The following is a 21,715-nucleotide window of genomic DNA, read 5'->3' on the forward strand; positions in this document are numbered from 1 at the left end:
TTCAGAGACACCACGCTGTAGTTCACAGTTGGCAGTCTCCTGCACGAGGAGCCCTGTCAGCGAGCGGGGTGTGGGGAGGGGGCTGCAGAGGGACCTGCCAGAGGTCAGGTCCTTCAGCTCTTCCGGGTGACTGGCTCCTAAATGCTCCTTAAGAGCTGAATTGCTTCATGTTTTCCTTCTGTCTTGCTGGGGCTGTTGGCAGTTAGAGGTGTGTCTGCTCCTCTGCCCCCTGCTCTGGCTTTGCTGCAGTGCCCATGGGGTGGCTGGAGCTGCTGGTGGCACCAGTGCCAGATGTGCTATCCAGAGGTGCTGACCCTGCAGGGGTCAGGGACAGGTGCTGGGCTCCTTGCTGTGACCTGGCCATTGCTGTGTGTCACTGTTTGCTGATTTTCCCCGTGCTGGAAGCCCCAGTAGCTGTTTGGGTGGGGTTTGCACTGGTGTCTAACCCAAAGCCTCGGGCTGCTGCTGCTCTCCAGCCTCTGGCACCCACCATGCCAGGAGGTGCCAGTGAGGGAGGGTCAGGACCTGGGGAGCAGGGGTTTGGCTGTGGGTGCCACAGGAGCTGTCAGTGCCAGAGCAGAGCTGGTGGCCAGCAGGGAGAGCAGGAGCAGAGCTCCTCACGGGGGTCAGGCAGCGCCTGGTCATGGTCCTGGCCCCTGACCCCGCTCTGGGGCAGAGGAGGGCTGGTAGCACAGGGTTAATTACTAATTACGTGCCATCACACAGAGTGGGGAAATCTCTCCTGACGTGCTCTGGGATGTGCTCCCAGCCCGGAGCTGGGTCTGGTGAGTCCCTGCCATGGGTGCCCTGTGCGAGGGAGCCCAGCCTGTCACAGGGTGTGGGAGCATCAGCAGCAGCCTGGCTGCTCCTCTCGGGCCCTGAGGCTCTGTTCAGTGCTCCTTGGGCTTTGCCTCTGTGTCTGTTCCCAGTGGGAAGGAGTCTCAGACCTCTTCCTTATTTCCCATGGGTAAATAAGCAGCTTGCTAAGTGATAATGACTTTCCCTCATTGCTGACGCATACTTCATCTGACCTGGTCCCTACTTTGAAATTTTCACTGTTTCCCAAGTGCAGCTGGAGCGTTCTTATTTAATTTGCATGAGTTCTGTATCACCCACAATATAATTCAAACCACGAGAATGAAATGCTGGTGAGATCTCCTAACAGGCAGCATCAGTTCTGTTGCAGATGCTGGAGCCTGAGATTGAGTGGCCCATGGAGAACAGGACTGAGGACACAGAAGGACCAGGAGAAGCAGTCTGACAAGCCCTACCCTTCCCACCAGGGAGGCCCAGTGGAGTTTTGGGAGCAATTTGCCATTTCTGTGGTCCCCAGTGATGCCTGCAGCACAGAGGGAAGGTCAGGAGGCTGGTGCTCCGGGTGGAGATGTGCAGCTTGTGCAGAGGATGAGGAGCCGTCGCGTGATTCTGGAGGATTCTGTGAAACCAAAAGGAGAGATGCACATTGCAGCCTTGGAGAAAGGTCCGCTTTGTTTTTTAATAATAAAGGGTGACATGCAAGCTTTATTAACAAGGCACACAGGGGAAAAAAGGCTCAAGGGATAACCCTGAAAAAGTGGTGCTAAATGTGTCATTTTTATGAAGCTGATTTTGTGAAGAGTGCCTACATGCTTTGGCAGGAGGTTGCAGCAGGTTTACAATAATTTGTGGAAAGATAGAAATGTTTTCACCCTGAAGTGAGAAGAAGGGCAAGAAAGCCCTGTGTTGAGCTGCTTCAGAGCCATCTTCAGAGGCAGAGGCTGGCAGATGGATGGATACCTGTCACTTCGGGTCGGGAGAGATGGGTGCAGCTCCAGACAACCATGGACTGTGCTGGGGGCTGGCGTGTGGACTGAGGAACCAAACCCTTTATGGAGAGCCTGCATCCACATGCTGTGGACAAAGCTGGGTTTTCACCTCTGTGGAGCTTGGCTTGAAAAATATCCCCCGTCTGAAATGGCTGAGAAGAGGAAGAGTGATAAGGAACCAGATGGCAGGCACGTGCCCTGAGGCTGCAGGGACAGGGCTGTGCTGCTCCCAGCCTGCTGGCATGGCCCAGGACACCCCTGCTGCCCTGGGGACTGCTGGGCCAGCAGCCTCTGTTTCTCCAGCCCTGCCCAGAGCTGCTGCAGCCCGCTGACCTTTCTGCTGGCCCTTGCATTAGCTCCTCTTAAACCGCCTTTGGATGCGCCAGGGTTTGTTTCTGTTTCTAAGGCAGGGAGTGAGCAGTCCTTAGAGCAGGGCCCTGCTGCTACCAGACCCTTTGCTGTTGGGGAAGTCACCCCATCGATATCCAGGTCAAGAAGAGTTATACTGACGTTTGTACAGCTTTTTTTTTTTTTAAATTTAATGGAATTGGCAGTCCACAACCAAAAGCAACTGCCAGGGGGAAAAAAAAAGTTTAATATTCCCCTCTGATTGCTCGATTCGGAGTGTGCCTGTTGTTATATTTATATTTGTGTTGCTAAGGCAGCGGTTAAAAGCGTTTTTCAAATGAGGCACTGGTAAGCTGTATGGCAAGCAGGGCTCCCTTTGATGGCACTGCCACCAACACGTCTGCATCTGGAAAGCAAGGACAGACCTGTCTCTGGAGGACAGCAGGGTTTCTCCTCCAAGAGAAATGCAGGCCACAGACTTCATGCAAGGTGTTCTTCAGCTTTCCCAGTGTCTGGAATGTATTGTTTATTGATGGCACCCAGCGTTGTGTATTCTTGGCACGGAGGCTGTGGGGCTGATCATCCTTTCTGCAGTTCCAAGGAGCAGGAGATAAGAGTTGGCAGCATGTTTGGGAGGTCCTCGCTGTGCCTGGCTCTGAACATGGAAAGGAGAGGCTGGACCTGGGGCTGGGCTCCCCTTTGATTTCTGCAGGAGTGATGCTGATTAGTGAGAAAGTGACAGTTCATTTGCTTTTGCCAAAATAATGAAGAAGATGAGGGCCAGCCTCTCAGTGATGCACTTGATGAAGAGCACGCTTTCATCGGTGCCAGCCAGCCTTACCTTTCCCTCTTTTTTGTGCTTTGACTTTGTTCTTTGGGTCTCATTAAGAGAGGGAGTGGATCCTTTCCCAATTAGAATGTTGACATGTCGAAGACGCTCTCCTTTCCCATCATTTTGCCTCTGTTTGTAAGTGGTTGCACCTTGCAGGATGAACTAGAATTAAATCAAGTGAACTTTGATTGAATAATGCAAGCTGTAAAGCAACCCTTCTCCATGAAAAATCTCATTTCTTTTTTATTTTTCTGTTTTGATCCCCTAGCCTGCATGGAGATAACCTTGACAGATAATCCCATGGCTAACTAAAGAAACTGGGCTGGAGGGAATGTGCTGGTGTGGGAAGGATGAGCAGCCCACTTCGTGCCAGCGTGGGCAGCACAGGCAGCTCTCACCTCTGAGGGTGCAGACCCGGGGAGGAGGATTTCCCATCCTTGTGGCTGTGTCACTCCTTGGTTTGCCTGAAATCTGGAAGCAATTATCATTACTTGTGGTGTGTCCCGGGTGGGGGAGTTCCAGTTCCAAGCCTGGGAACGGATGCTGTGTGCAGCCCCTCAGGAGCCTCCTGTTCCGTGTGGCTGTGGGGCTGTCAGCAGGGGTGCAGAGCAGACTGAGGAGGGGACACGTGAGACACACAGGAGTACAGAAACACCAGGAAATGCAGCAGGGAATGCACAGGAAGGACATTGCTCCAGTCCAGTGAGCATAAATCATGGGGAATTTGCTCGTCAGTGAATGGGTTGAGCCAGGATATGGTCTTTGTTTTTGGTTTGAAATCAATAGCAAAGCTCCCAGGGATGTTGTTCCGAGGGGGATTTAGTGCCAGGTCTGTGTCTGGGCTGTGGCATTTGATGGCAGCACGTGTGGTGTCCCCTCAGCCTGTGGGGTTTGGGTGGCAGTGGTCAGACTTTCCCTGTGCATGACCTTGGGTATTCCTTGGCCCTGAAGTCTTGGCAATGCAGTGTCCACGCTCTGAGTGTTCTGAAGCTCTTCAGTGTACCTGTGTGTATTGAAATTTGCTGTCTCACCCAGCTGTTCCTCTCCGGCTTTCCCAGGGCTGTGCACACACAGGGAGGGAGGTGATGGAGGCAGTGGAGGGTGCAGGGGGTCTCCCTGCTGCTGGGCACAGTGGTGGGGCTGGGCATGCAGGGATGGAGCCAGCTGAGGCTCTGGGCTCGTGGGGGCTGATCCCACATCTGCCAGTGCTGGGTGATGGGGGGGCTCTCCTCTCTGGGAGGATTGTGCCAAAACTGGCTCCCATCCCTTCTCCCTCCATTGCTCGGCTGCTCTCAGCTCTTTGCAGGGCTGGGGGCTGCTGTGGGGTGGCATCCCCCCCTTGGCATGGCAGCCCCGGGACTGATGGACAAGCACAGGGTCAGGTGATTTCCGGGGTGTTTGGGTTCTTGGGCATCACATGCTTTGAAAATAATGTATCTTTGCTCCTGAGCTCTTAGCACCAAAGTCATCGGGCAGGACCAGGGATGCAGGAACTGCAGGGAGCAGTAGTTTGTGCAGTAAATCTCCAGCGTGGCTCTCCAGCAGTAATTACTGTGTGCAAGTAATAACCGAGCTGTGCTGAGTGCTGGGCCAACTCCCCCGGCTCGCTGCTCCTCGCCTGTTCTCTCTGGGAGGTTCCTGTTTGGTAAATTAGACATTGTGCTGTATTTCAGAAAAGGTTACACTTAACCAAGGCTGCCTTGCTTTATTGCCTTGGCAGGGCCCTGCAACCTCTGCTGGGGTACGATTGGATTGCACGTTGGGCTCTGCTGCAGTGCCCCTCTCCCTGCATCCTGCCATTGTGATTACGTTAGCAGCAGACTCTGCTTTCCTTTATTTATTGAGACATTAAAGATGCATGCATTTATTTTTACCGCGTTCATAATTGCCATAAAAACAGGCCATAGTATGCCGGGGTGGCTGTGGGAAGGAGAGCAGCCACGGGGCTGGGGCGAGGAGCAGCGAGGCAGAGGGAAGGCAGGACAGGGCTGGGGGCAGCTGGGTGTTCCCTTTTCTGTCCTGGGAGGATGCTGCTGCTGTCCTCGAGGAAGGGGAGCAGAGCAAAGCCTGCTCCTTCTGCTGCTGAGGGGCAGGGAGCAGCCCAGGGCCAGGGCTGGTGCTGGTGGGAGCCCTGGGTGGACAGGTGGGCTGGAGTGCCTGACTTGTGCAAGGTCTGCATCCTCTGGGGTCCCTGAAGTGCAGGAAGGATCCTGGCCAGGCTGTGCAGATCCCACCGTGTCCCACCACTGGAACCATGCAGAGTCACTGAGCATCTTCCATCACATCCTGCCATGCACCTGCACATCTCCCCCTGCACAGCTCCCCCTGCACAGCTCCCCTGCACAGCTCCCCTGCACAGCTCCCCTGCACAGCTCCCACCACATTCCCCCTGATGGCTCCCACCATTTCCCCCTGCTCTCTCTCCTCCCTTTTGCCTTTTTTTGGTTCCTTACCTGCTGCCAGCACCAGAGCCCCGGGGCTGTGTAATCTGAGGTTAAAAGATGCGTTTCAAGTGCACACTTAGTGGGTTTTGCTTGCAAGTAACAACTCCTTTGACTTTTCTCCCCTTCTTTCACTCCCCTCCAACTTTTAAGCGTGTCACCCATTGTTTGCTTTTTTGTTAATAACAGAGCCCACTGTCTCTGCAAATGAAATGATGTGAAACAAAGAAAAGTGCCCGCATTAAATTCTCTGGCAGGGGATTACCTTGCTGGCATTTACATATCTATGCAATAAATATTTTAACATGTTAATTATACACTAATAAGAAAAATACCTTTTGAACTTTCAGTCAAATTGACACACACAGAACTGAGTCCATCAGGGAATTAAAAGCAATTAGTTTTGTAACAGAGCATAGTCACATTGTTTCTTCTGTGCAAATTGTTCTGTGGTCACCAGACAGGCTTTTCTTTGGTGAAAGTTGGTGGAAAGCCTGACAGGTGCTGGAGTTTTCCATGCCTGCCTCTGTCCTGCTCTCAGGGGCCTGGGCCATCATGGGATGCTCCTTCCCTCTCAAAAGGTTTCATCCTGGCCCTGCAAACCTGGCTCTTCCCAGCCACGGAGAAATCAGACTTGTAACCATCTCCCTTTTCTCTTCCTCCTTCCAGACTGAAAACTACTCCTTTGATTCCAACTACGTGAACAGCAGAGCTCATTTAATAAAAAGGTACGTAGGCTTGCTTTGCCCAGCCACATCCCAAGGGTTTCATGTTCTTTCATACTGCCTTATGTACTACCTGCTTGTTTTAATATGCAAAACTTTTTAAGAGTAATGATTTGATTTTAAAACAGTACTTATTTACCATTAAGTCTCGTTGCTCATGGTTTGCAGTAAAGGAAATATTTTTTTTTCCTTCTCTTTGGCTTTTTCATGCTGGGAAGGTGCAGTAAGTGAGGTAGAGTGCTGTTACCCTGACAACTTTCAAATTCTGAGAGTTTATTCCATTTGAATGCGCAGGAATAAAAGGATAGATTTGGGTGGTGAGATCTCCCTGCCACATGAGGCAGGGAAAATTAAAAAAAAAAAAACAAGTTGTTTGGGGGCAGGTAATTGGGCTGGATGCAGCTCATGGTTCTAGCTCAGTGTTTCAGTTTGAACACCAAGGCAAACTGCACTTGGCTAGGCTGATTTTTTTCCATGTGCAAAAGGAAACAATCACAACGTGCAACCTGGCAGTTACCCTTGGGGAAGCAGAGCCCTTTGGGTGAAATACTGCTGTCCTCAGAGCCTGGTGGTGGTGAGGGGATGTCTCTGGGGGTTCAGCAGCTGAGCCCTGCTGGGCTGTGTTAACCCAGAGGTGAGCATCACCCCAGGGGTGAGGCTGGGCTTGTGCTGCCTCCTGGCAAGGGCACTGCACTGACCCAGCGTGGGCAGCACTCCTCACAGGGCTGCAGGGCCAGCTCCCTGCACAGCAGCAGGGTGCAGGATAGGCCAGCAGCTCCTTGGCCACCTCCTCCTGTCCCCAGGGCCTGGCCAAGGTGGGGAGCACCATGCCCATGGCCATGCCCGTGCCCGTGCCCAGCACAGCTGCGCTCCGTGACTCTGCAGAAGCCATCCCTGAGCCACGGCTTTTACAGAGAGCAGAAGCCAGCCCTGAACTGTTGAGGTCTGATCTGAGCAGTAAAAATACCCAATTATCTGCCTGGCTGCGATCCCATTTGTTTACATGCTGGGAGCCCGAGCAGTGAGGGAGCCGCGGGTTCAGCTGCCAGGGCAGGTGTATTTGCCTGCCTGGCTCCTGTGTTTAACCATGCTAATGTGACACTGGGAGCTGGCTGGCCTGTGCCACGCTGCTCCTCGCCAGAGAGTCTTCAGGCAGGCTGAAAAAACCCCAAATCTATTAATCTTTCCTCGTTCACACCTAAGATAGAGGCACGGCGCTCCCGCCTGCCGCAGCGGGGCTGGCTCCGGGGCTGCATTGTTTGGGAAATGCATTCCCCCAGACCTGCCCATCCTTTACAGAAGTGTCAGCCGTGCAGGCATGCCATGTGCCTGCTGCATTCCGGTCTGGCTCTCTGCAGGGAAGATAAATGCCTTGTAACACGGGTTGCCTGCACGTTGTGAGCAGCAGCTCCGTGTAGGACAGCGTTCCCCTTGCTTTCTACCTTTGTCTTGTATCTCAAGTACAACGGGTGCCAGGAATGCTGTGCAGACATCTGAGAACAAAAAATATTTTCTGTAACATACTGTGGCATCATTTTCATCCTTTGCCTTTATGAAGATGTTGTAGCTCTGCTATCTTTGGTGAGTGAATCTTCTCAAATCCAGCACTTAATTAATCTATTTGTACTTTTCCTGTGTTGTCTGCCTGCCTCTCTTGCTCATCTACACTCACACAAATGAATTGTAGATTTGTAGTGCTTTCTTAACTTAAAAATCTTTGATGTCACCTGGAATCAAAGTCAGCGGCTTCAATAGGGACATCTTTATTTAAAAGGTAATGTTTGAAGGTTTACCAATTTATATGTATTTCAGAGCTCCCCCCCCGTGTGCTTTTGCAGAGCATTAGATGGTAGGTGGTCTGCTTGGTTTCCGTGGAGACACAAAAGGGCTTTTCAAAGTAATGAAAATCTCCAGCTCTTTGGGGCTTTGAAGCCCGGGCCGTGTCTTTGGCTGACGTTTCACTCCAGATCAGCCGGCGAGGAAGTTCAGGGTGGGTGCAGCTGGATCCTCCCAGCGAGTGCAGCTCTCCCGTGCCATGGCTGGCTGTGGAAGGAGCACAGGGTGGGTGTCCCCAGGGACACCCCGATGGCTGTGCCACCTGGGGCAGGTGTGTCCTGAGGTGTCCCTGCTGCTCACAGCACCCCCGGGTCCTGGGCACGGCCCCTCTCAGGGTGTGGGGGTCCCAAGTGCAGCCAGAGATGCAGCTCTTCATAGAATCACACAATGGTGGGGTTGGACGGGACCTTAAAGATCACCCAGTGCCACCCCTGCCATGGCAGGGACACCTTCCACTGCCCCAGGTGCTCCCAGCCCTGCCCAGCCTGGCCCTGGGCACTGCCAGGGATCCAGGGGCAGCCACAGCTGCTCTGGGCACCCTGTGCCAGGGCCTGCCCACCCTCACAGGGAAGAATTCTTTCTAATATCTAAATACCATCTCTCTTCTTCCAGTTTAAAACCATTCCTCCTTGTCCTATCTGCCTATCTGCACTGTCTGCCTGTGTAAAAAGTCACTCTCCCTCTTTTTCGTATGTCCTATTTGCCCATGTCAAAAGTTACTCCTTTTTATAAGTCCCCTCGAGGAGCTGGAAGGGGCTGTAAGCTCTTCCCAGAACATTGTCCAGCATGAGCAATCCCAGCTCTCAGCTGTCCTCACAGGAGCTGCCCTTCTCCATCCCTCTGGCCAGGGGCTGCGTTCCATGGGGTGCTGGGGCTGCTCAGCCCCTGGGGGACATCTGGGAGCAGCTCAGTCCTTGCTCCTTCCAGCAGTGCCTGTGCTTGCAGGGGCTGTCAAGGATGTTGGACTGTGGATCACATTTCCTTAAAGCTGCATGAACTTGGACCCAGAATCACTGGTTTATTTTTAAAAATAAGAATACATCATCGTGATTAAGAAGACATTCCTGTTTCCAGGAAGACTTTTGTTTTTAAGCTTGAAGTGATTAGGATTTGGCTTATAACCTAAAAAAATGGGGTTTGGATCTTGTGTAACTTCAGTATGAGGTAGTGCAACTTCGGAGAGCCAAGTTGTAGAAACAGCTCATTTAATGTATACTTTTAAAATTATTATTTCAAACCCTGCTTCACTCTGAGCCTCTGTAAGACACAGGGCAGCCTGAGGGTACCACAGGCTGACACCACACCAGGGGCAGGAGCAGCCTGTGGGGTGGTGCAGGCTGGACGCTGTGTTTTGGGGTGTAGAGATGCCAGTCAGGGGGTGTCCCCCCGGTCCCTGCCCCAGCTCTGTGTGCCTGGCACTGTCACTGGGTGCTGGGGACAGGGACCTGCCCCAGCTCTGTGTGCCTGGCAGTGTCACTGGGTGCTGGGAGCCCCAGCTCTGCGTGCCTGGCAGTGTCACTGGGTGCTGGGGACAGGGACCTGCCCAGCTCTGTGTGCCTGGCAGTGTCACTGGGTGCTGGGGACAGGGACCTGCCCAGCTCTGTGTGCCTGGCAGTGTCACTGGGTGCTGGGGACAGGGACCTGCCCCAGCTCTGCGTGCCTGGCAGTGTCACCGGGTGCTGGGTGCAGGGACCTCCTGTCCCCCCAGGTCTGGCTGTAGCACTGCGGGGTGTCGGGGGCCACCGTGTCCCACCCAGTAAGTGACAGCTGTGTTTCCCCAGCAGCTCCACGTTCAAGGACTTGGAGGGGAACAGTCTGAAGGACAGTGGCCATGAGGAGAGTGACCAGACGGACAGCGAGCACGACGTGCAGCGCGGCCTCTACTGCGACACGGCCGTCAACGACGTGCTGAACACCAGCGTGCCCTCCATGGGCTCCCAGGGCCCCGAGCCAGGTGAGCTGCACCCTGTGGGGTGCCCCCTGCCCCCCACAGCCCCCTGAGGTGCCCCTGGGCTGCCCAGTGCAGTGAGGATGCTTAGAGCTTGCTGGGGATAACGCCGTACATCGTCACAGTGCTGGGTGGATGTAAATTAATCTTCACGCCATGCCTGTCAGGTAAGCGAGCAGTTGGGATTATCCTCTGCTCACAGACAGAAAACCCAAGGCCCTGAGCATGTGCCTGGCAGTGAGGGAGTGCTGGAGTTGGGATTAGGGCAGGAATTAGAGGCTCTATGCCCAGAGCTCGTCCCTGCCTGCCTCCCCTCTGGAGCACTGATGGTGTGTGCCCATCCCAGCTCCAGAGCTCCTGATGGTGTGTGCCCATCCCATCTGCAGCAGCTCTCCCAAAGGTCAGCAGAGCATGTGGGCAATTAGTCAGGCATCCTATGAGGGATTAGCTCAGGCCAGTCGGTGAGGGTTTGCATCTTTTCACCTGCATAGGTGGCAGCTTTCAGCTCTTCTCGTCCCCAGTGCAGGGATGAAGTCCTGCTCTGAAATCAGACTGGTATTAGCTGGAGGAAGGAAGTCAGAGGAGTTCATCTGAGCCCAAGTGTCGTTTGTACTTGGGCATGAATGTCGCTTTTAATGTCTGAGGGATGCAAACATCCAATGCAAACATCCTGTCTTTTTCAATTAAGAAGGCTGAGTGCGGTTTGGTGCTCCGGCGCGGGGGAGCCTCGGGGCACTTGGCTATATCTTGAGATAAGCTGTAGCTGAGGCTCAACTGGAAGCCCCACTGCTAAAAGACTTAAGGATATGAAAACAAAATGCTGTGATTATGAACTGGTCTTCAGCTGTTTAATTCAATTCATGGTAAACATCATTAAAAGCCTTTGTTTTGCTGTCATAAAAGAGTCAAACGGGGGAGAGAGAGTTCTTGCCATCTGCGCCACCGAGTGTGGGCTTTTTCTGGGGAGAATCTGATCTCTGTATTAATTCTCGATAGAGTCTGTTAAATGGCCACAGTTAACCCTGTAAGACTGCACGAGGAGGGGAACACAGAGGTCACCTACACATTGCACGCTGCCAGCCGCACTAATTGGAGAGGGATGGCATCCGCAGCGATAATGTATTTCCAGACAACCCTACTGTGGCCAAAGATGAAAAAAATTAAACATTTATATAACTGTACAGTGGCAGTTTAATTCTCTGCGGACCAGCACCGTGTCAGAGAATGCAGGCTGATAGCTATCATTTATTATTCTTCTATTACAAAGAAATGCTTTTTCATTTCGATCAGGAGAGGGTTTCCTAAGATGCATTTGTAGTAAGGGATGACTGTAGGAGCAAAAATGTTCATAATTGATTCCCATCCTGGTGAATGGTCTGAGCAACATCTGTTAATTTTTTGTCACATTTCTTCAGCAAAAAACCCAATCTCAGTGGACTGCAGATAGGGTTTTACAGGGATTACATTTCTGATAAGTCTGCGTGCTGGCTCTGATAACAATGCAAATAAGTTGAAGAGGCTGAGTTGGAGGCAGAGCTCATCATAGGAATCAGATGGAAGTAAATAGGGTTCAGTCCATCGCAGCATGGACGCCTCACTGCATGTAAAATACACCCCAAAAATCAGGTGTATTTCCAGAAGGTGACTTCTGAAGGCAACCTGTCTGTGTCCCGGTCCTGCAGTGGCCCAGGGGGTTGGTGCTCCTGGGTCTGGTTTATTTTTGGGAGGAAAGCAGCATGGTAGTGCTGCACTGACGTCCAGCTGCACCTGCAGGCAGGACAGCCACAATCTGCTCTCTAGTCCTGCAGGACCCCCCTGTCTGGTGTGGAAGAGTTTGGGGTAACCCTGTGAGGTTATCGGGGTGCTGGTGGAGCAATGAGAGGAGCAGCACAGGGGGGAAGTGGTTACTGTCACAGAAGCTGAAAAAAAGGTTAAAGAGAGTGTTGCCTGAGCTGATTTGTCAAACAGGAACGGCAGAAAATAATCAGGAAAATCAAGATGCTGAGATGATGGTGATAACAGCAGTTCCCACATGATTAAAGCGATGGCTTTCACTTGGTAATTTTTACCTGATTTTGGGGCAGAGTGGCAGGGTGGAGAGAAAACACCAGAAATTCATTGACAAGGATGTGCAGGGCTAGTTCATTGGCAAGGATGTGTTGGCTGACACTGCTCCAAACACACAGTCCTTGTCTGGAGAGCAGCCTGGCAGCTCATGTACCCATGCTTTGCTTTTGTTTGTTGTCCCTGCCCAAACTGCACCTCGTGTAATCCCAGAGAAATGGGGTGGGGGAGTTGTTGTTGGAGTTTGCTCCTTGATGGTGATGATCTCCTGGCTGGGAGCCTGGTGTGGTCCCCCCATGGCCAGTCTGCTGGGCTTGGACCTCAGCTTGAGGCACCACGAATCCTTCATGGGTGGCCAGCTCTCAGACTGTGTCCCAATGAATTGTGAGTCTCTATCTGCTTGGTGGGTAACCCTGGATCTGCCAGGGCAGACTCTGGTTGGCAGAAATCCTTGTAGCTGATAGAGGATGATCCCTGTGTGGTGGCTCAGGGTGGCCAGGGTGGACCTCTCTGGCCAGCCTTTGCCTACTGAGATGCTGCATTTCCTGCAGAGGGAGGCAGGCTTGGGTGGATCCAAGCTCCTTTGTCTTCCTAAACCAGTGATGAATACTTATGCACGGGAGCCCCAGGGAGCTGCTGGTGTTTCACTTTCCTGGTGCCACTCTTGGGTGGGAGTGACACCAGCTGCCAGTCCTGCTGGCAGGAGCCCTTTCTCCTCCTTTGGAAATGACCTAGATTTCCAGAAAAATGGCAAACCATAGCATGGAGAGTGCTGAGCTCTAGTGGGTAGCAGCAGGTCATCAGAAATACTGCCTGGAGCTCAGCCACATCGCGTATTTTGGGAGCAGGACTTCTGCCCAGTCCCTCTTTACCTCAGGATCTTAATTATTGATTATAAATTCATCTGATGAAAAGATGGCTTTAATTGCTCTAATATGTACCCAATTTGGAGTTCATTATAGCCCAGGATTGTTTTCCTTCCCTTGCTAATTGGCACCAAATGGGATGCAGAGGAAGGCGGGCACTGGTGCCGTTCCACCTCCAGCAATTGCCTGGCTGCCTGTGATTGTTTGTTTATTTGTGGAGGTGCTAAGTGCTGCTGGAAGTTTGTATGTACTCCGTTCCTAACGAGTCCTCAGCTGAACCTCCAGACGGATTTCTCTGAGAGAGGGGCATTTTCAAGCAGCTGGATCTCAGCGATGTTTTGGGATGGCTGGAGAAGTCTGCTGGAGATGGGATTGAGTCCCGGGCTCCCCTTTGTGCCTTGGCCCGTTTCACTGGAAGATGGGGTGGATTTTCTCTGTATCCTGGTGTACCTGAGGCTCGAAGTGCAGCGCTGGAGGCAGCCCAGGTTTCCAGGAGGAGCTGCAGTGTGGGGCAGGACAGGGAGCCAGCAGCACGCTGCCCTGGGGACAGCGGTGGGTGAGGTGTTGGTGGGAGCTCTGCCGTGGGTTTGGGGGCTCCTGACACCTGTTCCTGCAGCAGCACGGGGAGAGCTCAGCGTGGAATGCTTCCCAACGCTGCAGACTGTGGTGGAGCTTTTCCCTGGAAATGGCAGCGCCGACCAGATGTTCGCAGGGTAATTGAAAATTCCATTTTATCAGAAAGCGTTTGCTGTCAAAAAGTTTTATCTTTACTTCAACAAAGAGGCTGATTAGATCCCTCAGGACCTGAATTAGCATCTTTGAGGCTGGATACTCTGTTTTGTGATTCAGGTAGTTATTCCTCCCTTGGTTTTCCTCATACTGGTACTTTTTTCTTTAAATCCCTTTGCCCTCTTGCAGTCGTAGTGTTTGTGCAGGTTTGGCTTGTTTTCTTTGTGTGGATGTGCACAAGCACCTAGATATGCTTAAATGTATTCTACTGCCTTTTTCACCTTGCCTTGAGCAAGAGCCATTCTCGTACTCTCTAAGTCATGGGAGCTCTTGCCAGCATAGAAATCAGAAAGGAGATATTTCCAATATAAGTTTTTAATGTTAGAAGCAACAGATTTCACACTTATCTTAATTCCCAGTGCTGGCCAGTATTTCAGCCATCAATTACAGAATAAAATCATTGGTCCAATGAAGCAGTGATTCACTGTTTAAGATAAAAATAGAAAATATGAAAATAATAAGCACACGCTAATCATAAAATGGCAGTGTTAGAAATAGTCACCACAGACATAAAATAGTGAAACAGCTTTAAAATCAAAATGAGAGGGTTTTAAGCAATGTCAGTTATGGATCTCTACAGAGAATTGCTTCTAAAAGCATCACTTCCACTTTTGTGGTGCCAGATCAGCAGTAAAGGTGCACGTGAAATGTCATCTGGAAGGACCTGATCCCGCATACATTTCCACATCTGTGTAACTGTGCTCACAGGGGAGATTTAATTGTGTCTGAGTCCCATAAACTCCAGCAAGATGAAGGCTTCTTTGAATAGAAATGGGTTATATTTAAATAGTTGTGTTAAGTCTTCTTTATGCTATCACACAGTATAGAAATAAGATTTGGATGTAAAGGAGGAATGGGCCCGTGATATTCACTGAAACTTTTCTTGCCGGTTGCATCCCAAATTATTCAGATGTATCATCATTTAGGGGATCAGGTTTTATCTGGAATATTCCAATTGGTTCTTATGCTCATCTCCATAGTATCTGGGTGTATTTCAGCTGTGAATTGAGAACATGACTAATGGTATTAACTGGAGGCAAACACAGGTATTAGAAACTGTTGATTTTTTGTAAGCTGATTTCCAGCAGTCGTTCTACCTGCAACCCCCTTTCACTCTGCAGAAAAGCCTTTCTGTAGAGCTGCATGTACATAAAGACCTCAGTGGCATATTCCAGGGCTTTGGAGGCTGCGTTTCTCTACAAGTTTCTACAAATTAATGAAAGTACCTAATTTCTTGTATTCACACACGCTGCACAAGACATAGAGGATAACATTCATAAGTGAGTGACAGCACATCCCTTAAGATGGATGAATGCTGTAAGCTTTCTTTGCAGGGCAGTGTCAATTATTGCAGCTCTGATTTCTGTATTGTTGCACGGCTCTGGCGAAGCCGCCTCAGTGAGCTCAGTGGTGCTCCTGCCGTGGCCAGCCTGCAGGGAGCAATCAGCTTCTCACAGTCCTCTGAAAGCCCCGAGAAGGATTTTCCTGACGAGTGGGTAAGCTGGGCTCTGGGAAGAGGAGTTGATTGTCTTATGATTCCCAGACTTGTAAATGATTGCGTGTTGAGCATCTGAGTCAGCTCCGTGTGGGGTTACCAGTGCTTTTGTCCACGCTCTCTCCATCCTCCCCGAGCTCCTGCTGACCTTTCCCAACCAGGATTGTGGAGGGGCATGATGTGTTTTGTTGGGCCATTGAGTGTAACTGAGCTCCTTCTTCAGAGGGTGCTGTGGACAGGGAGAAGGGGACAGAGGGGCAGTGGCCCCCTCTTTGGGCTCAGCTGCCTTCACTGTGTCACACACGTGTCACAGCAGAGCAGGGCAGGGTCACTTCAGGAGGGTTAATCCCTGCGTGGACCTGCTGGTGGCACAGACAGATCCCTTGTGCTGCTCTCCCTCCGTGCTGCTCTCACTGAGCACAGCTTGGAGGAGTCCTTGCTGCTGGGGCAGGGGTGACACTGGAGTCATCTCCGCAGCAATAAGTGAAGCCAGCCCCTCTTTGCAAGAGCAGAACTAAATAACAAACAGATGTGCAACCTCCTCTGTTTTCATAAGAAGCATTGTCCTGTATCCCACAGTGCTGGCACTCTTCCTTCAGTTTTCAGGTTCCTTCTTGTGGAGTCTTCATCACTGAAGTTCCTCCATTCAGGGTCACAGGAGTTATAACCTTTAGATCCTCAAGTTTTTTCCCCCTAAGCACAGAGAAGACTCAGCAGATGTGAACATTTTGGCAACTTGGAGAGGAAAATTAAAACTTGAATCCATGCCCTGTTGTGTAGGTTTGTAATGGATGAATGATCAGCCCAGAAATTTGGAGAGTTTCTACTGTTTTATTGTACTTTTTAATGAGATTTTGTCAAATTCAGTCATTGCTTACCCATATTTTTACTGGGTGACTGGAGAGCAATTTATGGGAGATATGGAGAAGAGGTATTTCAGATTAGAGAATTTCAGCTTCTATTTCTGCTTGGTTTTGTTAACTGTTCCTAAACTCCAGCCCAAGGAGGACCTTTGCAGAGAAGATCTTTGTCTCAGGGTTCAGCTGAAGATGGGGTGGTTCCAACCCTTCCAAAGCCTCCTTTTCCAGAACCACTACCCAATACTTGAGTTTTAAGCTATTTGAAGATAAACAAACAGTCCAGGCAAGCTTGCAGCTTCCTTTGCCTTACAAACAAGTCAGAAAAAGGCTCACGTGGGCTCTTCTGCCCCTCTGCCAGGAACTTCTGAGGGAACCTTTAACACTTTCCTTCTCAGCAGTTCAGTCTGGCAGAGTGGTCAAGGTAATGGCCATCAGATGGAACAGCAGGGAAGGTACATGAATAAAACCAAACCTTCTGCTAACGCAGCAAGCCAGCACTTCCCAATCTCCTCCTGTAATCAATCTACATCGTTAATGACTCTGAAAACAGACTGAACTGCTGGGGCTGGCACTGGGAAACTTGCATTACAAACTAACCATCTCTTATTAACCTTTCGGTGTTTCCTTCCCAACACTAATTAGAGCCAAATAAAACTACTGTTTGTGAAACTCTTAAGTTAAAATATAATTTTCAGAGAAAATATGGTAAACTCCAGAGCTCCTGTTTGCTTGGCCTTTCTTTTTAATTATGACAGGGGATGGCTGTTACTTGTTTAACAGAGGCTTACATGATTAATGCTGCAATGTTACTGTAATTAAAACAGGAAAAAAAGATATGATTGGGGCCTGTATAATTTACAGACATCTCGGCATTCTGGTGGCAGAGCTGCTCTAAGCGTTGCAAAGACGAATCATAAAAATTTATTCTAATTAAAATTGCCAGATTGACTAAACAACAGGTGACTTATATAACTTGAGCGCCTTGCACTCGGGGTGAGAAATCATCTGAAATCAGTGAATTATACAAAGCTGCCTATTATTCTGCTAAATGGGAAAGTGTGTGCTTGCCATGGCAACCCGCATCAATTTTGCAGCCTCTGGAAAAGACAGGGCCCTTTATTAAAGGAATAATCAGCCCAAGCAGCGTGGTGACCCCTGGCTCTGCAGGGGCAGGGGCACGGCCTGGGGGGCTTCGGGGCAGCCCCCTGGGCACAGGTGGGCACCAGCAGGTGAAACCCTGCCGTGGTACCCGGGGGGCTCAGGGCTGAGCCAGCATCTCCAGAGGGGCTGCCACCAGTTGGGTGTTGGTGTTTTCCCCTCCAAAACGTGGTGCAGTTGCATTTATATGTGCAGTGCCAGTGAATTATTTGGACCTCTGTTAATCAGGCTGCAGAGAGCTGTAGGGCAGGGACTGTGTCTCCCCTGGGTGCAGGGGAAGGAGCCCACAAAATATGGAGATATGGGTGAGTGTGTGAGCTGCTCCAGTTCCTGCAGATATCTGCTGAAGGGAGACACACCACTGGGTTTGTATGTAGGTTGTTTTACTAAATGATCTATGTAATAATATATAAGTCAAAACTCTGTAATAATTGGCACCAAACAGCAAAGAGAACTCGCAGCTTTTATCTGTCTTGAGGGAAGTGCTGCCACTCAAAACTCGGGAGTGCTATATTTTATTTCTCATACAGCATATATGAATGTAAGACTAGATAGTTTTAAATGGGTCACAGAATTATTAAGAAGTTTGGCAGCCTTTCCTCTGGTGCACTCAGGTACGTGGGGAGTGGGTGGGCTGGGGAGCAGGAGCGTGGGCTGTGCCAGCCTCTGGCTGGGTGTGTGGTGCCTTTGCACAGTCATTTCCCCTTCTCTCCTGCATTTAACCCCTGTGTCTGTTTGAAAATAAGTTCTTTATAGCAAGTATTATTATAGATCTGTGTTAGTCACGATGTGTATAATCACAGTGCACATAAGGTGGCCCCTATTTTTGCTGAGTATATGTAATGGTAGTGATCAGTTTCCCCACTCAGCATTAGCTCTTAGTGTTTTTATTTTTCAGCAGAAACCCTTTTTATTCCATTTTCCTCATTGTATTTCACCCTTTCCCAAGTGTGAAGAACAACTTGCTTCCTAACTGGCTTCACTGGCTGCCAGCACGTTGTGTTTCATTACCAACGTCCACAGCAGGCTGGGGGTGCTGGCACATGGCAGCAGGTGACAGGCTGTCACTGCTGTGTCACCCCACCTCTGGGCAGTGACACTCACACCGGGGCAGGGCACTGGAGCTGGGTCAGGATGGGTCTGGGTGTCATAAATAGGGGAAAATTCTGGGTGAGTGGAATGACTGGCTGTAGTGAAACCAGAGCTTTATCCCAAAGAAATCCTGCCTTAGCATCAGTCCCTGCAGGAAAAGGAGTTTAAATTGAACCACAGGAAAAAAAAAAAAGGGGAAAAAAGATGAAAAGCCCCCTGTCTGAATTGAAGCAATAGGAAATGAAAACTGCTGAGATACACTGTCATGTGGGTAGTGGTGCTACCAACCTTGTGCTGCAGTAATTACCTCTATGCATGCAATTTGTGCTCGGCTACGACTGATTTCCCACATCATCCGGCGCCCAGGCTATATTCAAGCAGTCCCAGCTGGAGGAAAGGATCTTGGATCATTTGGTGAGATTTCACCACAGATGCTACCTTGCACGCCGGGAAGCGCCGCCCTGGCACACGGCCGGGGCTGTGGGGACAGTGACAGCAGGGTCCCCTGCCCAGGGACACGGGACACCACGCCCTGAGGACCTGCAGCTGGTGGGGGTGAAAGGTGAGGAGCTCCTGGCTCTTCCTGGGGAGAAGCCGTGGCTCTGCTGGGTGCGTGCTGGGGAGAGAGCAGGTTTTGTGCTTGTTCTGCGCTGTTTTATGTGAGAAATGAAAGCGCGAAGAGTGTCGGTTGGAAGTTTTCCTGAGAAGCCAAGGGAGGTGGGTGTCCTCATCTCCTGCAAAGCAAAATAGGTCGAGCACTTGATTTCCTCTGACTGCTTTGGAAGTGTCAGCTTCAGTAAGGAGATGAGTTAGAGCAGGAGCTGGTGCGAGTGGAGCGCACGGCGCTGCCGCGTCTGCTCAGGCACGTTCCTGTCAGCCCCTGCAGGAGGCAAAGGGCTCCCGAGCCATTTCACCCCGGAGAGGAGCTTCCCCAACTCAGCTCCCTGCGACCCTGCATGAGGAACAGCTTGGTGAGAAGTTATAAAGGGGCAGCTCTGGTGTGGGAAGAGGAATTTGGCTGGAAACCTGAAGTTAAAGCTGTGCACAGTGGGAATTCAGGAACTGTCAGAGAAGGTGTTTTTTGGGAACAGTAGCTGCATTATTGAAGGGTGTTAATAACTTTGAGGAGTGTCAGGTATACTCAGATGTGTCTTGGAAGGTTAATATGTGTATACTGGCCTTTGGTTTGTTTTTTACTCTGTTTACCAGTCCATCATCATCATCATCACGCAGTGGTTTGGGTTGGAAGGGACTTAAGGATCATCTACTTCCAACCCCCTACAATGGGCAGGGACACCTTCCACTATCCTGTTTCTCAGAGCCCCATCCAGCCTAGCCTTGGACTTTCCAGGAGTGAGGCACCCTCAGCTTCTCTGGGCAAGCTGTGCCAGAGTCTCACCACCTTTACAGAAAAGAATTCATTCCTAATGCCTTATCTAACCTGTGAGTCTGAAGCCATTCCCCGCTGCCCTTGCCAGCAGTCCCTTCCAGCTGTCCTGTATTGTTTTTGTGCCTGCCGCTGCTGCTCCCCAGCCCGTGTCAGGGGCAGCTGAGTGAGCAGGATGTGTGTCCTGTGCCAGGCTCCAGGGAGCCACCCTGGGGCCCAGCAGTGCCGAGTGCCTGGCAGTGCCCCCGGGTGAGTGCTGTGCCCTGCATCTGTTCTGACAGGCCGTGCTTTTGCAGCCACTCTGGTTCGTTCTGGTCCCTCAGATGCATTGATTTGCAGACCTCTCCTCTGCAGTGCCTCTCTCGATGACAGGCCGTGAAGCCCGTGATAACTCAGCAGCCTAAATTATTCAGGCAAATTGAATGTGTTTGGCTTGTTCCAAACTTTTGTTTCCTCTCAGTGCTGTCAGGAGCACAGGTAGCCCTGATGCTTGTACTGCAACTCATTCAAGTGCCAAGGAGACACAGACAGCTCGAGTATAACTTATGTTTTACCTCGTTTGCCGCTTACTTCCACCTTGTTGTGCTCTTTCTGGGCACTTCTGTGCCTCATAAAAATGTTTATCTTGCACCTATGGATTGCTCCCTCTGGCATGCTGCTGGGTTCTGGGAATTCTCTGCGTCATGTGGTGGAAAAGCCCCTGTAAAAATCTGAAAAAAATTCTGTGTCTGTTCCACCCTTTAGCGGAAGTATGTTCACTCATGCAAAAATTTTGACCCATTAGTCATCACTGTAGGATCCAGAAACCTCATCTTAATGAAGACAAGTAATTAAAATTAACAGTTCTACCTGCAATTCCCTCGTTGCCTGACCTCTGCTTTGTCAGTCTCCCTCCATTGTTACTAGGTGGATATGTTGAATTAATTCACTGTAAAAATCCACACAAGCCCTTCTTTGAGCAGCCTTGCCTTGCAAGGACTACAGGGCTATGGCAAGATGGAGAGGAGATGCCTTGTCAGTGCAAACGTGTCCCCTGGCTTACTGGACACTGTTCAGCAGCTTCTGGGATAGGTGAACAAATTGACTTTCACCCTCCAAACACGTGTCTGGAGATTTAGGGCCTCACTCAAAGCTCTTTGAATCCATCAGGATTCTTTCAGCTGAGACCACTGGGCTTGAAATAGGACCCGAGGGAGATGGCATCCTCAGGGATGTGCTCTGAACCTTGCTGGAGACATTGGTCATCTAAGCCTGTGCTCAGAAGCAAGCTGAGGGAAGGGGAGATCTCTGCTGCTGAGCATCTCCCTAATTCAGTGAACAAGACAGAGCCTTGGGAGATGGAGATTTGCCTTGGAAAATTCCAGCTGCAAATGAGATGCATGATTTTAGGAATTAGAATAATTACCCCCTGGAACAGGTTCCCAAGGGATGTGATATATTCTGTATCACTTAGAGTCTTTAAATCACATTTGCATGTTTTTCGGGAAAGCGTGCCTAGTCACTTAGAGCGAGTGAAGGGCTGTGCTGGAGGAGTGACAGGGCTGAGCATGCCCTGCTTGGGGGCAGCAGGGCAGGGGATCACCTGGGCCTGCATGGGCTGAGCTCTGCAGCTCCTGCAGCACAGGCACACCCTGGAGCAGAGCTCACCACTGTCCCTCGGCCAGCGCTGGAATGTGCAGGAATGTGCAGAGCTGAGCAAGTAACGCCGGGATGATTCAGAAGCCAATTCCCCCAGCCAGAATCTGCCTTCTCTTTCCAAACACACGCAGTCCCTTCCTCTGAATCAGATGTCCCCAGGCGCTGAGCAATCCTGGCTGTATCAGTGTTTCCAGGACCTTCCCTCCCACCACCCCCTGAGTGATGAGAATATTTTTGTAGATCTCATTTCCTGGCCTTTCCCTTTCATCTCTCAAAACAGCAAGTAAATGAACAGCCCTTTAGTTTTTAGTTACTGCTCTGCACCCAGTGAGCTATCAGAGGCTGTTGACAGTGACTTTTCTCTTTTCCATGCTCCTGTCTGCAGGATTTGGGGAGATAATTCATTTGGTCCTGGTGCTTTGTCAACTTTC

At 50.7% G+C, this 21,715-nt stretch overlaps 1 protein-coding gene across 2 annotated transcripts in view; it reads left to right on the forward strand.

The window, feature by feature from the left end:
• Positions 1-21,715, forward strand: part of PCDH19 (protocadherin 19) — a 59,873-nt gene that overhangs the window by 21,780 nt on the left and 16,378 nt on the right. Inside the window, exons 3-4 of one of the 2 annotated variants that reach the window (XM_064426467.1) lie at positions 6,096-6,154; positions 9,769-9,941. In XM_064426467.1, coding sequence (XP_064282537.1) covers positions 6,096-6,154; positions 9,769-9,941 — 232 coding nt within the window. The remainder of the gene's footprint in view (positions 1-6,095; positions 6,155-9,768; positions 9,942-21,715) is intronic. The other variant, XM_064426468.1, reaches the window with a different exon arrangement.

The sequence above is a fragment of the Passer domesticus genome, chromosome 7 (genome assembly GCF_036417665.1).
Source record: "Passer domesticus isolate bPasDom1 chromosome 7, bPasDom1.hap1, whole genome shotgun sequence".
Taxonomy (NCBI): Eukaryota; Metazoa; Chordata; class Aves; order Passeriformes; family Passeridae; genus Passer; species Passer domesticus.